The 15,960-nt window shown below is 41.7% G+C and overlaps 1 protein-coding gene across 7 annotated transcripts in view; it reads left to right on the forward strand.

The window, feature by feature from the left end:
• The window catches only part of ZNF827 (zinc finger protein 827), a 101,267-nt gene that overhangs the window by 18,531 nt on the left and 66,776 nt on the right, over positions 1-15,960 (forward strand). For 6 of the 7 annotated variants that reach the window (XR_011727782.1, XR_011727783.1, XR_011727784.1 and 3 more), the window contains exons 2-3: positions 8,031-9,041; positions 12,952-13,124. Coding sequence is in view for 4 of the 7 variants with exons in the window: in XM_071753723.1 (XP_071609824.1) it covers positions 8,031-9,041; positions 12,952-13,124 (1,184 nt within the window). In the remaining 3 variants the exon portion in view is untranslated. The remainder of the gene's footprint in view (positions 1-8,030; positions 9,042-12,951; positions 13,125-15,960) is intronic. The other variant, XM_071753724.1, reaches the window with a different exon arrangement.

Raw genomic sequence — 15,960 nt, forward strand, 5'->3', positions numbered from 1 at the left:
TTGCAAGCATCCCTATGGGAAAATCAACTTGGCTGCTGCTCTTGATATATAGTCTGATCAGATGTGGCCATAAGTGATTTTTAGAGGGGGAGCCTGTGGGGTGTCAGTGCACAGGGTGCCAGCTTCTCTGAGTTAGTCTACAGCACACACATCCACATCTTCTGCTGGGCGTGGTAACCCACAGAGGTTGCTTAAAAACCAGCTTAAATACAACAAGGGTAGTCTGTGAGCAGCTAAACTCAGCAATTCATGTAGGATGCCTCAGAGCAGACTTGTCAGATATTACTGCCATTTTGAGGCCTGTCCATGCTGCTTTCTGTGGTACCTGTCTGTGAAATCAGCAAGGGTTTGTGTGAAGCTGTTCAGAGACAATGTGCATTAGAAAATGATGTGCTACTAGCAAGTAAACTCTTGTAATTTTTACCATTGCTAAAATGATGCACTTAACACAGTGTACATAGTTTGCCTAAAGATATCTACAGTATCCAGTCCTTGGCTCCTTTATTCTTTTCTCCTCTGTATTACCTGATTTGCACTGAATTCTGATGTGACACTTTTGTGGCTGATAAATCTCACTGAATTTGCCATTTGCAGTTTGGACTTCAAGTTCCTCTCCTCTAGTTTCACCCTGGAACTCCTTCAGTATGGCTTCTGCTTTCCTTGTTCCATTAGAACTTTGTTTGCCCAGTTCTGCCAGGCTAGCAACCAGTCTCTGACAGATTTCAGTTACTTCTGCACCAGTAGCATTTACTGGGCTTGGCTGAAGCAAGTGAGCATCCTTCTGTATTCCAGTTCTAAGGGACAGAAGTTCCTGGACTGTTGCAGAGCAAAGATGGAGACGTTGTGGGCCTGTGTTCTGTTCTTGAATGTGCAGCCCTCATGTGATGGGAATCGCCTCTTACTTAGATATGATGCTGATGGTAAGAGCCATGATGGAACTTAGGCCACAGCACCTAGAAAAAGATGGTATTCTGAAATGGACTGCAAGAAAAGCAAATTCTGGCCTGTGGCCTGATCTCTAACCCTCAGTTGAGCGTTCTAAGGCAGACATGGGAAGCTATCCTGGAGGCCAAAGTGGAGCACACCCTTTTATACCCTGTCTATCATCTGCATTTGGGTCACAACAACCCCATGCAATGCTGTAGGCTTGGGGAAGAATGGCTGGAAAGCTTCCTGGAAGAAAAGGACCAAGGGGTTGCTGGTCGACAGCTGACTGAACATGAGCCAGCAGTGTGCCCAGGTGGCCAAGAAAGCCAACAGCATCCTGGCCTGGATCAGGATGTGTGGCCAGCAGGACCGGGGAGGGGATTGTTCCCCTGTACTTGGCACTGGTGAGGTCACAGCTTGAATCCTGTGTTCAGTTCTGGGTCCCTCTCACTACAAGAAGGATGTGGAGGTACTGGAGAGTGTCCAGAGAGGAGCAATCAATCTGGCAAAGGGTCCAGAGAACAAGTCCTGTGAGGAGAGGCTGAGGGAACTGGGATGGTTTTAGTTTGGAGAAGAGGAGGCTGAGGGGAGGCATTATCACTCCCCTACCTGAGGTTGTAGTGAGGTGGATGTTGGCCTCTCCTCCCAAGTAAATAACAAGAGAATGAGAAGAAATAGCCTGAAGCTGCACCAGGAGAGGTCTATACAAGGTAGTAGGAAGAATTTCTTTAGTGAAAGAGCAGTCAGGCAGTGACACAGGGAGGTGATGGATTCACCATTTCTGGAGGTACTAAAAAACCAAACATGTAGATGTGGCACTTCAGGACATGCTCTAATGGGCTTGGTGGGTTTTTTTCTGGGTTGAAAGTTGGATTCAGTGGTCTTAGAGGTCTTTTCCAACAGTGATGATTCTTTGATCTCTTCCTTGTTAATGTCTGTCTGCTGCTGCTTCTCTTCATTTATCCCCCTTTTCTTGCTATTCTTGATAAAAGTCACACAAGTTTAGGTTCTAGGTTGCTCAGCTATTGTCTCTGCCTTATTTTTGATGCATCTGCCTATTTATTTGGTCTTAAACTGTTCATCTGAGTCAAGCTGTGTTTCCTCAGATCTCCTTACTGCTTGATTTAAGTTTAATGCATTCTCTTAAATTCTTTAGCTATCTTTGCAGAGCTCCTCAGTTCCCTAGTGGAAATCTGTTACTCACTGCTAGCTCTTTTAGTAGTAGTAGACCTAGTTCTAGTGTTTAGTATAATACAGACAGTGCTTTGTGATAGGCACTAGAGGTGGACTTAGGAAGATGACCTGTGTGCCAAATAGCCAACAAACACAAGTGTAACTTTATTTAGATTGACACAAACTTGAATGATCATATCTGAAATTCTTATATAGATCAAGATATTTGATATCAAGATAATAGAAAGAGGTCTGACTCTCCTATCCTTTTAAATCCTGATCTGTGGATTCTCCAGATTTTTCTTGAAAAGTAACTGCTGAAGTTAGGGCAAATTTATTTTATTAATCTCATGAGCAATTTTCCTGTGTGCCTTTCTTTGCAATTATTTAATTTTTTGTAATTGTTTTAATTTTCATCCTGCAATCCCATAATTACAATTTCCATATGTTTCATAGCACTTTGGCATATGGATTTACAATGTTAATTCTGTTTTGAAGTTCTTTAATTTATTCATTGCACTGAATGAATAAAGTGAAATTTTGCCCCACTTAGCATGAAGATTCAGTGTCTTTGGTGTAAGTTCCTTAGCTGTAGCCTCTTCTTAGAGAATCTCTGGTCCAAATGGTGTCCTTGCCCATGTCTGTTGCTCAGTGCCACAACTTGGGAGACTCTTCCCTTTTCCATGTGCTGTATGTGGAAATGTGCATGACCTGGGAACATGCACATGCTTCTGATCTAGCCTGCTACTTCCATATTTTTCCACTCCAAGTCCTACAAAGTGAAACTGTGGATCATCTCACACTTGCCACTTTTAGGAACAGCATGTTTACATTATGATGGGAACAATTAAGGTTTCCAGCATTTGTATTGGTTGGGTCAGTGTATAAATCAACAAATATGTTTGTCTTTTTCAGTTTTCAAGTACAAGTACTTTGGGTAAGTTAATATTTACATTTCTATTGATATCAGGGTCAAACTCTAATCACCACCCTGAGTAAAAGGGCAGATTCTCACAATGTGAAATAACAAACTTTGGGATCATTAAGATTTTTCTGTCAAACTGATCACTTGAAGGGGAAACAGATTCTCCATATTTGACAAGAAGCAGATGAGTGGGCAAGCAGAGGAGCCTGACACTTCTATCAACAGTGCTTCTGCACACAGTTGTGGCTTTGCCAGAAATTGTTTGGTATTGGGCTCCAGCAGTGGCAGCAGCTGCACAGTGGCACCTCGGTGCCTTTTGTCATCACTGAGAGGCATAAGAAGTCCTTGAGTGAGGCTCCTCTGGTGGGGCAGTCCCAAAGCACACGGGACGTGTCTAACTTCCACTGGCCTCTTGCAGTTGCAAATGGTTTGGGAAGCAGTTCTCCATCCAACACTGCCATGAAAATCAGGAAAGAGAAGCATTGAGAAGTCTCAGCTCTTGAATCATGGTGAGAAAAGGCAAGCCAATGAGTGATTACTCTGTAAAAGTTGGAGAGATTCCCAGCCAGGTCTTGTTCCAAATTAAGTCAGTGAGAATTTGCCCCTAAATCTGAAGTTATCTTTTCCTGCTCTGCAACTTCCATAAGGTTTCCTACCCATCTTTAGCATTTCAGGCTGCAATAGAAATGTAATGCAAATAGCTCAACGTTCATAAGAAATTCTCTAGTAATAAACTATGGCATGTTTATGGTGGAAAGAAGAAATTTTAATGTGATATTACATTTCTATTCCTAGCTTTCAAGGACTTCTCACTGGAGGTCCTTAGCCATGTTGCAAGAGAAGGGAAAAACACGTCATGCAGATCTGTGACAGACCTGAAAACCAGCTGAAGGTTCTTGAGAACTGACTCATAGGGATTGGCTTCTGTTTCAGGCAAACCTGGTCTGGTGTCCCATGAAGCCTCTGAGTTCTGAGGGAAGGTTTTATTTACCTTGAAGCAAAAGGAAAGTTGGTGGATTGGGTTGGTTTTCCCTTGAGTTCTCAAGCTTGTTCAGACTCACAGGTTCACAAGTCAGAGTGAATCAGAATCTTTCCCTGAAGGCCTTGAATGTCTGCTTTGCTTAGAAATGAAATCACCAGGCTTCACTGTTATGCTTCTAAACCAATTCACCAGTGTTTAAAAGGAGGTTTGGCAGAGCTTGTGGTAAGACACCAGTGCTGGCTTTTTCAGCATTAACCTCACAGCCTTCAGATCCTGTGGGCTGGGTACTGCAGCAACTGAGGGAATTACTGAGAAGAGGAAAATTGGAACTGTGTCAGCAGTTAGAGGTCTGGTTTCTGGGTACAGAAAAAAACTGTGCTGGTGGGACAAACAAACAAATAAACAAAACCAGCTGGCTTCTGGGATAGATATCCTGCAAAGGGAATTCACCCTTTGTCACAGACTGCTTGGAGATTGGAGGGTGCTTGAGTGGTTACAGGTAGATCAGGAACAGGAGGCAGAGCTCTCCCTGCACTACCCAGAGAGGAGGGAAATTCTGGCTTGATACCAAGCCTTCAAATCATAGAACAGAGTCATAGAATGTGTCGGGGTGGAAGGGATCTTTAAAGGTCATCCAGTCCAACCCCCCTGCAGTGAGCAGGGACTTCTCCAACTAGATCAGGTTAATCAGAGCCCTGCCAAGCCTGACCTTGAATGTTTCCAGGGGTGGGGTCTCCACCAGCTCTCTGGGCCACCTCTTCCAGTGTTTCACCACCTTCATAATGTAGAACTTCCTAATATCTAACCTAAATCTACCCTGGTCTAGTTTAAGACCTTTACTCTTCATCCTATCACTACACACTCTTGTAAACCATCCCTCCCCAGCTTTCCTGTAGCCCCTCCAGGTACTGGAAGTTGATGCTTTAAGTTCTCCCCAAAGCCTCCTTCCTCTCCAGGCTGAACAGCCCCAGCCTCTCAGCTTCATAGGAAAGATGCTCCAGCCCTCTGATCATTTTTGTGTCCTTTCTCTGGACTTGCTCCAACAGCTCCGTGTCCTTCTTGTGCTGGCAGCCTCAGAACTGGACCCAGTATTCCAGGTGGGGTCTCACCAGAGCAGAGCAGAGGGGGAGAATCCCCTCCCTGGATCTGCTGGCCACACTGCTTGGGATGCAGCCCAGGATGTGATTGGCTTTCTGGGCTGGAAGAGCAGACACTGTTGGCTTTTCCTCCACCAATACCCCCGAGTCTCTTCCTGCAGGGCTGCTCTCTGTCACATCATCCCCCATGAAACGAAGAGCGCTGCACTCCTGCTGCTCCCTGTCAATAAAATATTTGTTGGCTGCTTTTCATATAGGCAAGGCCAATGCAGAATGTGCATGTCTGGAAAAAGTTCCTCTCTCTCCTGCTGCTGGTACCTTCTTTTTTTGGATCCAGGCATAGTGTAGTTGTGTTACTGTTGAAGAAAGCTGTATTGTGGCTATGCCATAGCAGGCACAGTAGTTCCTTTCCTTCCATCCTCACCATCAACTTCAGATATCAGTGTCCTGTTCCTCACCTACTCTGAGTGTTGTTCCCTGAGATACCAACTTTAGAGAGGGGGATAGGTAGTGAAAATGCATGTAGGATGTTGCTTCTGTGTTCAGCAAAAAATGGGGCAGTGGAAAGGAATAATTAATTTCCAGTGCATAGAGGATGAATAAGATTGAGAGATTTGTAAAATGGTGTTATTTAACTGAAATTTTAAAGGCTTGTTGTGATTGGGAAAAATATCAGCATTAAGAATTTGAAGTATGTGGCAAGGAACTGAGTCTGGAGATGTAGTAAGCTGGACATTTTTCTAAACCAGAAACCCATTTCCTCTTGTAACCATTCACACTTAAATATCTCTCTGTAATTTTTGCATGAGTTTCTGAGTGAGGGAAAATCCTGCTTATGGCTGTGGAGCAGAGTCACAGAGAGAGCAGGGTTTGCAGGGGAGAAGAGGGGCTGTTTTAACACAGACAGATGTAAGCAGACATATGGATGGTGCAGTGGTAGGACACAGGCTGGCTCTGCTCTGGCTCAGAAACTGTGTAGTGGTGTCAGGTCTAGGCTGTGTCCCAGGGGATGTGTCCTGCTCCTGGTCTGTCAGTTCAGGCAAAGTGCCAGTAAGATGCTCTTTTGTCTTCCTATCCAAAACTAGCCTGAGAGGACTGATCTCTCCTCTGAGTGCACCCAACTGTATGGATGTGCCTCAAGTTACTTTTTAATGTTCCCAGGGTGGAAAGGGAATGCATGCAGTCCTCCCTTAACCTGGATAAGAGCTGCCTTAACTGATTAGCATCTGTCTTCTTTATTTGTATGTGCATGGTATTGGCCTTTTTAGCACATGTTAGTGTTAATCTTGATGTGTTTGTGATGTTAACTTGGATAGTATCAAAATAATCTTTTGTTAAGTGCTTTGGATTTTGCCAGGTTTTTTTGTTTGGTTGGTTGTTTTTTGGTTTTTTTAATGGGAAAAATGTTGGCCCTTTTCTGCTTCAGTTACTAATCTAAGGTAACTGAGTCATTTAATTGTGGGCTCTTAAGTCATTGGTGATTTTTTTTCCAGAGTCTTGAGTAAAATCAACCTATTCTGAGAGACTATTCCTCATATTCTCTATAATGTATAAAAAAAAATAAATAAGTCTTTACTTTCAGAGTGTACATTGATAACTCTACAGTCATGTGGAGGTATCATTCATTGGACCAAAGCAATACTATAAATCTTAAGTTTTTATTCATCTACTTCTCTCCAAGTTTTATAATTTGCTGGGATTAAATAGGGAATCTGTGAATAAGGTATGATCACAGGTACAGTATATATTGTGCAGACTTATTTCAAGAATGTCAGTGGAGGGTTATATTAAATCCTTTTGTTTTGCTCAGTACAATTACAAAGATGCTTTGGCAGCTTGGGACGTTGAGTCTAAAAGCAAAAAATGTGAGAGGTATCTGGCAAGGGAAGATAACATGAATTTATTCCTAGCATTTCTGCTGTTCTTAACCACATTCTGAGTGGCCAGCAAGATCTGCAAGAAGCCTTGATCATGTCTCCATGACTTTGAATACCTGTCAGGAAGAAGAGCAAACCAAGGTCACAGTGCTTTAAACACTGTCATTTAGCTCTCAGGAGGGACTGGGTGTGTTGCAGCTACTGGAAAGGAGACATAATCACTGCATGGAAACCAACTTGTGTTTGTTTGCTTGTTTGTTTTTGTTCTTTCTTTTTCTTTTCAGCTAAACTAAGTTCTGTTTTGGATGGTCTTTAAACTTTAACATAAATGAAGGGTGACAAGCAAATGAAAAGCAAGTAGAGTCTATATAAAAACAAAAAACTGGAAAAAAACAAAGCAAACAAAAAAAAAAAACCACCTGCAAATTAGTTTTGTTTGTATGTTATTCCTTTCCCAAATAATTAGACAGATGAGAGCTGTAGTCTGCCTTTATATATCTGACCTATCAGCTATTCAGGAATAAATTGTGTATTAACAGTACAAATTGTAATTTATTTTAGATAGGGGTCACTGCAGGATTGAGCTGAGATTTAACATCACTGAAGAAACTGCTTTGAGCAGCTGCACACCTGATCTGCTGGCTGCACAAAGCTGCAAGTAGCCAGTGATTTCTGGGCCTGTTAAATCCCTGTTTTATACCACAGAGTTTGGAATATTTTTCAGGGTGCACAGCCTATAAGGATAAAGAAATATCTGCAATATATGACTAAATGTATATTCTATATATTTGTATGCAGTTTCTGCTGGTTTAGGTATCTTGACTGAAAGATGTCAGGCTTGTCATGATTTGGTCTTCAAAGAAAGACTCTGATCTTCAAAAAGCTTTTTCCTGGTCACTCAGTACAAGCTGATGCCAAGTCCATGCACTTCAGGGGGATGTTAGCTGGCTGCTCAGGGAGCTCATGCAGAGGCCAGGTATACTTCATGCTAAGAATCTTTTTTACACAGATTTGGGTATAACACTGTTGTTGTTCTTGGTTCCACACAGATGGTACCAGACAGGAAGAAGTGGAAGGTGAACTCAGTGAGGAAGAACACTGGTTTGGAAATTCTTCAGAAACTCCTTCTGAAGCATCATATGGAGAAGTCCAGGAGAACTTTAAGTTGTCTCTTGAGGACAGAATCCAAGAGCAGTCCACTTCCCCAGATACTTCTTTGGGAAGTGCAACTCCTAGCAGCAACACAGCAGAGCTGGGACCTGTTGAAAATGAGGCGCTAAGAGACACATTACAGAGCAAAGAGCACCTCTCTCCTGATGTGTCATCTCTGGGTGAGGAAGAACCTCCTGGTCCCAATAAGCCTCTGAGCAGTAACCTGAGGAGGCTCCTGGAGGCTGGGTCCCTCAAGCTGGATGGTGCTGTTACAGTCAATGGCAGAGTTGAGTCCCCTGTAAATCTTGGCTCAAATCTCTCCTTCTCTCCACCTGCTCATCATGCCCAGCAGCTAAGTGTTCTTGCCAGGAAGCTTGCTGAGAAACAGGAACAAAGTGACCAATACAATGCAAGTAGTCACTTTATATGGAATCAAGGTAAGTGGTTGCCAAACTCAACCACCACCTGTGGTTTGTCCCCTGATTCAGCTATCCTGAAACTTAAAGCTGCAGCCAATGCTGTTCTGCAGGACAAATCTCTATCAAGGACTGAAGAGACTATAAGATTCGAATCCTTTTCCTCACCTTTTAGTTCTCAGTCAGCCAGCTCCACTTTAGCAGCTTTATCTAAGAAAGTGAGTGAAAGAAGCATGACTCCTGGGCAGGAGCACCCGCCTCCAGCTAGTTCTTTCCTTTCTCTGGCTTCCATGACCTCTTCAGCTGCCCTTCTCAAGGAGGTGGCTGCAAGGGCTGCAGGCACCCTGTTGGCTGAGAAGAAGAAATCACTCATTGCTGAGGATCCCCTGCAGCTTTCTGAGATGAAGCAAGAGAAAGCCACTCCACCACAGTCTTTGGAATTACTGCTACTGCCAGTCCCTAAAGGAAGAGCATCCAAGCCCACTAGTGCAGGTATGGATACACTTTGAGCTACTAAATAACATGTATTTGGTTTGCAATAGGCTTATATAATAGCTCTTCAATGGGTCTGGGTCTGGCTTGGTGCCATGTACTAAGAGAATAAGAAACAGGTGCTTTAGGTAAACAAATAGAAAAGCTTTTTAAAATACCACATGAAGACCAAACTGTCACAAATGTTTCTATATTTGAAAGATGAGTGTACAGCTTAGTACCCTTTTTTTATTTTTCTTTTTTCCCCCATACAATGGTATGTCCCCCTCTTACCAAGTTCAGAGTATGTCTACAAAAAATATTTAATGGAGAAGATCAAAAAATCCCCGTTAGGGAGCTCATAGTATCACTGAGCATGTACAATACCAGTGCTTTTGAAATACTTGACAAGGGAGAATTCTCCCTCCTGCTGTCTCTGTCACAAATGGACTTTTGTATTGTCGCTTACTACCCTGTCCTAATTTACCAGAGTACATTATTATGTTGCCACTTTTCATTAATTTATTTTGCAGCAGCTAGGTATTTTACAATGCTTTGTGGTTAAAAAAAAATAAATAAAAGCAAACTGCATTTTTTGCTCAACAAGAACCATTTTACACTTCTGACTTCACTCCACCATTTCCAGTTGTTGGCAGTCAAGGAATCAGGTTTATAGGGGAAAAGAAGAAACAGTCTTGGTAACAAAAGCTTTCAAGAAATGGCAAGCCATGCAGGGAAATTTAAATGATCCATCTACAAAATAAGGAAAAATAAGGTTTCATTCTTCTCCTTCTATGAAAAGTTCTCATGGATGCATTTTCCTGGTAGAACATATTGCTTCAGAGAGCACCAGTGTTCTCCCTGGTGTGGAGTGGTGTTCTGTGAAGAGGCAAAGGAAGCATTTCAGGTATCTTCACAGATGCACAGAGTGGATCAGTATATTAGAGCATCCGTCTGAAGCTTATTAATTCAATTATTAATTCAATATCAATTATTAATTCAAGCTTATCAGGAATACTAGCTTGACTCTAGAGGTGCAGCAAGCCAGTGTGCAAACATGAAGCCTGACATGGGGGCTGTACATTTGCACAGCCACATTTCTGACCCAGTCTTTTTCATTTAGGAGAAATATGAGGTCTAATCTGTCTCTATGCAACTTTTGGTAAAAACTCACAGAATAGAAGCTACTGGATGGACAGCAAAGCTCATTCTTCCCTTGGAAGAGGAGGGGAAGGATGTGATGAGTTGCATCTGCTACCAGTCTTTTGGTCTGTGTTACATGTTCTACAAATGCTGTGCCTGGTGTGTTTTGCAGAGGCAATTAAAGTGGCCAACTATTCCTGGGTCTGGCATAAGGTTTTAATTAATGTAGATTAAGTCCTTTTTGGAGTAACACAGGCTAAACCAAGAAAAGGGCTTTTTATATGGGAACGGGATTACCCACAGTGGCTACACCAGTGTGCCTGTGGGCATTAATTTAATGTACCTTTCCCCTTGAAGACAGGACTTCATATAAGAAAGGCAGAAATTTGTAGAAAAGGAGTAAAGTTAAAGTTTATTTGGAGTTAATAGTTTATTTCCCGCGGAAGAAAAAGCTCATAAGTTTTTACTGGGGAAATGCAGATGGTTTTGGTAAAGTCCAGGTTCTCTGTTTGACCAACAAACTGTGGGACTTGTTTGTGCAGTTTCTATGAAGGGAGTGCAAGTGTGCTGGTAGTATTGCCACTCTATAAAGTAGCTCTGGTGCAGCAAATTCCTAGCAGCTATTCTTTTTGCTGAAGGCCCAAGCACATTGTGCTGCTAAAAGATGACAATGGGGACTGACTGCCTCAGGTCCTTGGTAACCAAGGAACAACTATTAATTTTTTTATAATACATTGGAATAATATCCCCAGAGGAAGGGTGTTTCCTTTCAGTTCATATGCACTGAGCTGGTGCCAGTTGGCATCCAAGCAAAACTTTATAGTGTAATGGTCATAACGCAAGTTCTTTAAGTCCATTTTCTTATATGAAAGTTTCTTATAAATTTTTCCTTTCTAAATAATTAACTGACTGAAAATAAAAAGCAAGCTGTTGGTTAGCATATCTAGATGTTGATTATGGAAACCCAGACACCTTGATTCCTTCATCCATGGGGAAATGCAGCCTGCAAAAAGAGGGAGGGCACTGTTGGGTGACCTTTGATTGAAGACTTCACTTTCTAGAAGGTGGACAGGGCAGCTGAGTGTGTATATTTGCCATGAAAATAAATGTCACACATTCCTGATTCCTTTTCACCTATGACCATTAGAAGCAAAAAATAGTATTTAATTCTATAACTTTTTATGGTTTTGTGTCTGATTACTCTTTGAGACATGGGGGTTTTCATCTTGTTCCCAGAGAGACATCTTTTCGCAGTAGACGTAGTTTGAGAGGTGTCTTTTTCCCCTCTCATACTTTGAACTTCTAAGGCAATGGTGAGTTTGTTTGGTTGTTATGAATCTGATTTATTTACCAGCAACATCTAGCTGTCTTTATGAGATCAAAACTCAATGAGATTAATTAGATATCAACAAGTAAGGAGCAGCAAAGATGGATGCTACTTAAGAAGGGGTGAGTTCATAACAAGAGTATGCCTGCTGCTCTTTTGTCCACCACGTTGAGCTATTTGCTCATGATTATTGCAGGCAAAAAGCTGGACCCATGGCTTGTCAGAGCCATGAAGGAGAATTTCTGAACCTGCAGCAGTGTGTGCTTCCATAATGTGTCTTCTTTCATACTTAGGTAATGACTACCTGATCACTTGAATCACGGTGGTTTTGTTTCTTACCTAATAGCAATATTTATAATTTAAGGTATGGCAAATCTTTCTGGAGGCTTTTATCACTTAGCTCTTCATCAAGGGGAATTTGATGTTTGGTATACCCTCATCAGTAGGAAATAATTGATAATAATGAGATTAAATATTCTCAGAGGAGTTGCAAATAGCAGGATGCACATTGCTGAGCTCTGGGTATTTGAAAATAGTCTGTCTTACAGTGAGGAAAAAGGCTTCCAATTCCACAGCAATACAAGGCCTGTCTTTATAATAAGCAGAGGAAATCATTGTGAGAGAATGAATGGATGGTTGGTTGTGTGAAGTCAGCAGCAAGGAATTTCTCTTTCCTTTAACCTTGCAATGGTTCCACTCTCAATAGAGTAGCCATACTTGACTGATAAATGCCACCAAGTTCTTTTCTTATCCCAGGTGACTTGGACAGCAAAGCAGAGAGCAATCAGTTAGTTAGGCAGTAGCTTTAAAGCCCTGACAACTTGGGGAGCAGAAGAGAACCCATGACCTGAAGACCCCCGATGGCTGAAGTTGCAGCAGCATCTGCTCAGGACATAATTAAAGAAATTCAACAGCAGGGGTTCTGAAGTTATTCACTTCTGCAACTAAATATATCTGGAAGCAATACCAGAATGCTTTTCGGTTAAGTTTTGAATTGTTCTATGTTTTAGATCCCTCTTCCCATCAGATATGAAAATTAATTTTTTTTTTTAACTGTTAACCATATTTTCCATATCCTGCTGCAACCCACTCTTTCAAAGGAAATGAAGCTGCAAATTGATGATTATGAGAGACATCCTTCTCAGTTCAGTTACATTTTAAGGAGCATTAGGACCAGATGAGATAGAGTAGCATCCCCTACTGATTAGTCAAAGGATGTTTGGGACATTAACCTTTATAAGGTATGGTGACCTTTTGTAGAAGGAGAATAACTGGTTTAAGGAGAAAAGGGATATGCAGGGAGGAGGAACTGGAATTCATGGTACATGTGAGGTACTGATGTGTCTCTTTGCAGATGAAATTCTAGCACTGAAAAATGGTATCTTGAGTGTGTTCACAAGGGGAAAGTATTCAACAAGTGACTGTAAAGGATCCTCTCTCTTTCTTCCCCCTTCTGCTAAGCCTCAGAAGAAGAAGGAGGTAAACCTTTCCAGTGCCCTATCTGTGGTTTGGTTATCAAGAGGAAAAGTTACTGGAAACGGCACATGGTGATTCACACAGGTTTGAAAAGTCATCAGTGTCCTCTCTGCCCGTTTCGCTGTGCCCGCAAGGACAATCTCAAATCACACATGAAGGTAAGGGAAATGCTTGCTGACAACCAAAACATTTGATTCATTAATCAAAAAATCATAGTGTAACAAATCTATTTCACTTACATTTGTAAGAACAAAATTTCCCTAGTTGTACCACTAATTATGCCTTTATTTAGGTAAAGAGACCATAAGAAGAGAAAGAAAACTTTTTTTTTCTTTTTTTTTTCTTTTTCTTTTTTTCTTTTTTTTTCTTTGCTTTCCTTTCCATTTTATACAATGTGGAAACAGCCCTGGGTTATGTCAACTTGCTGCAACACAAGCTGGCTGTGACTGATTTAGTTCTGGACCTGGAACCAGCAGAAGCAGGGATGGTAGCTGGGCTGTGCCACCATGCAAATACAGCAGTGCTGCTTCTCAGGATGCCACCTGGGATCTCCACAGATCATTGTGTCACTCTAGGTGGCCATACCAACCTGGCCAGCTCCAGCCAGGGATCTCTCCATTACTTTCTACAGACAGGCCTGAAGTTCTAACTTTTTACTTGCTGTAGTTTTTAACTGCAGGCACTTCAGCAGTGAAACATTCAAACCAAAATGAACGACAGATTACACTGTAGTATTTTGTTTTCAAGTGTTCCTGTTAAGTTGAAAGCATGGACTTAGTTCAACCTAAGTTTATTAGCTAAACCTAGGTTTTTTGGCTCAAACTGAAAATGACCTTTTGAAGCAAGCAACATCTGTGTTATTGTGGAAAAATATAAAAATTTAAAGAAACTCTGCTTAGAGAAACATACAGAATGCCTGCTCTTGAAAGCTCTAGAGCATGCTTAGTGAAGTAAAAATGGTACCTGTCTCATTAGCCCCTGGACAAAGAAGCCAAAGTGCAAAATGTTTCCCTTTTTAAGGCAGCTGAGTTCTATAACAGTAAAATGTCCTATTATAGTTATTATTTCCTCTGTTTTAGACAAGTGTATGTGGCAGACAAGTAGACTGGGGTGGAGTGGGACAGAAATGCCAGTTCAGCTTTTACAGGTTCTGTTGCTGTCTGAGATCACTAGATCACACACAAGTGACTATTCACTGCAGTGTAAATGATTCAAATGATTCCACTGATCAGAACTTGCTGTATTTTAGGTCTTGCTATGTCTGAAATTATCCCCCTAAGGTCCTGAAGGCTTATCCCTTAGTGCCCCTACTATGGACCAGTGAATTACTCACAGGCATCCTTGGTGTATCATGGTAATCTTTTTCAGTTACAAGTAAGTTGGGTGTTTGTGGCTCTTGCTTTTAGGACTTAGTGTTCCATGTTGACTAGAGGGCACAGCTGGTAATCTGGAGTAAAGATGAGTAGAAAGAATTGGGAACACAGCATGATAAGAAAGGGTTTTAGTTTTTGGTTGTTGGCAGCCTGCATGCATCACCTAAAAGCTTGCTAGTCCCTGGAAAAAAACTGTTGCTGTCCCCTGCTTTGTAAAGGACATCACTATTATTTCCTGCAGAAATTCATGTTCTCTGCTTGCTTGGTTTGGTTGTTTTGTTTGGGGTGTTTTTTGCCTTTTTAGAATTATTATTTGCAGGTTGAGGGCCTACTTCTCCCTTTCTGGCATGGTGATTTCCATGGGTGGTCACAGGTAGGATGCTTGAAAAATTAGGGACCTTTTCCCTGTCTCTGTGTGCTATCAAATTGATGGCTACCTGAAGCCCTTGTTCTCTTTTCTACTCCCCACCTATCATGAACTCCTTCATTAACTGAGCCCTTCTCATCTTAAAACACAGACCACTTGTACAAACACAGAACACATAGTTTGGTTTGGGCCAAGACAGTGATATAGTAAACATTACTAAGTAATCAGATCAGAATCTAAGCAGGTGGATGAGGTAGTAGGGCATGGCAGTCGTGTCCAATAGTGCCAGACATAATTGGAATTTGCTTTGCTGAATGTATAAATTGATAACAAGATTAAAAATTTAAAAAGATTGCTTCTCTCATTGGAAAAATGTGCTGCTTTTAAATCTGTATGTAAATAACAATGAGACTGTAATAACTGAGACACTTATAAGCCCAGAGTGTTCAAAATAACACGCATTAAAAATGGTACAGCTGGGAGCTACTTAGGATGCTGCATTCTGGTTGTGCCAGTCAGGTGTTTCAGTTTTCTTCATTGTCCTGGGATCCTTTGGGAGCTGCCTGGCCTTATCTCCTCCCTGGCAAGCAGCCACAAAGCTGCCTTTAGCTCTCCACCCCTCTCTTCTTCCCCATGAGTCAACTCTCTTTACAGGTGAAGGCACATTTTTCAAAACCAAAAAGGCTACTTAAAATCAGGGTACTGGGCTGGTGCTTGTCAGTCATTATAAGCCAAGCTTTATTCTAGGAAGCTGCCACAAGCCAAACTTTTTTTCCTTTATGCTGCTCTGTGGTTTTCTGGTTTTGTTTTTTCTTGATATGGACGACAGACAAAGCCTGTTGAGGTGTTGTGTTCAGCTGTAGTCCTCAAAATCTAATAGTGTTGTCTTGGTTTCCTTCTAGGCAGTGTAGCCCTGAGCTAAAGCACCTCCTCTTTTCTCTAGGTTCCTGTAGGCTTCTTCCACTGAAGCTGGTCCTTCAGAGGTTCAGTTATCAAGAGTGGTTTGTGTGTGTCTCCATACAGCCCTTCCTTATTGTGTGTATCTTCAGGTTAATGAATGATAACTACATAGTACAAATACTGTAATTTTTTGGTGATTACATTTTAAACTGGAATAAATCAGCCCAGAATACATCGCCAACGTTTTTGGTGTCTTGTTCCCTGCTAGAGAAAATCTCAACAGAGAGATGGATTGATTCAAGCCCTGGCCATGTTCAGGTCCACATCTGCTACCAACCATGCTGAGGAAATGTT

The sequence above is a fragment of the Heliangelus exortis genome, chromosome 10 (genome assembly GCF_036169615.1).
Source record: "Heliangelus exortis chromosome 10, bHelExo1.hap1, whole genome shotgun sequence".
Lineage (NCBI taxonomy): Eukaryota > Metazoa > Chordata > Aves > Apodiformes > Trochilidae > Heliangelus > Heliangelus exortis.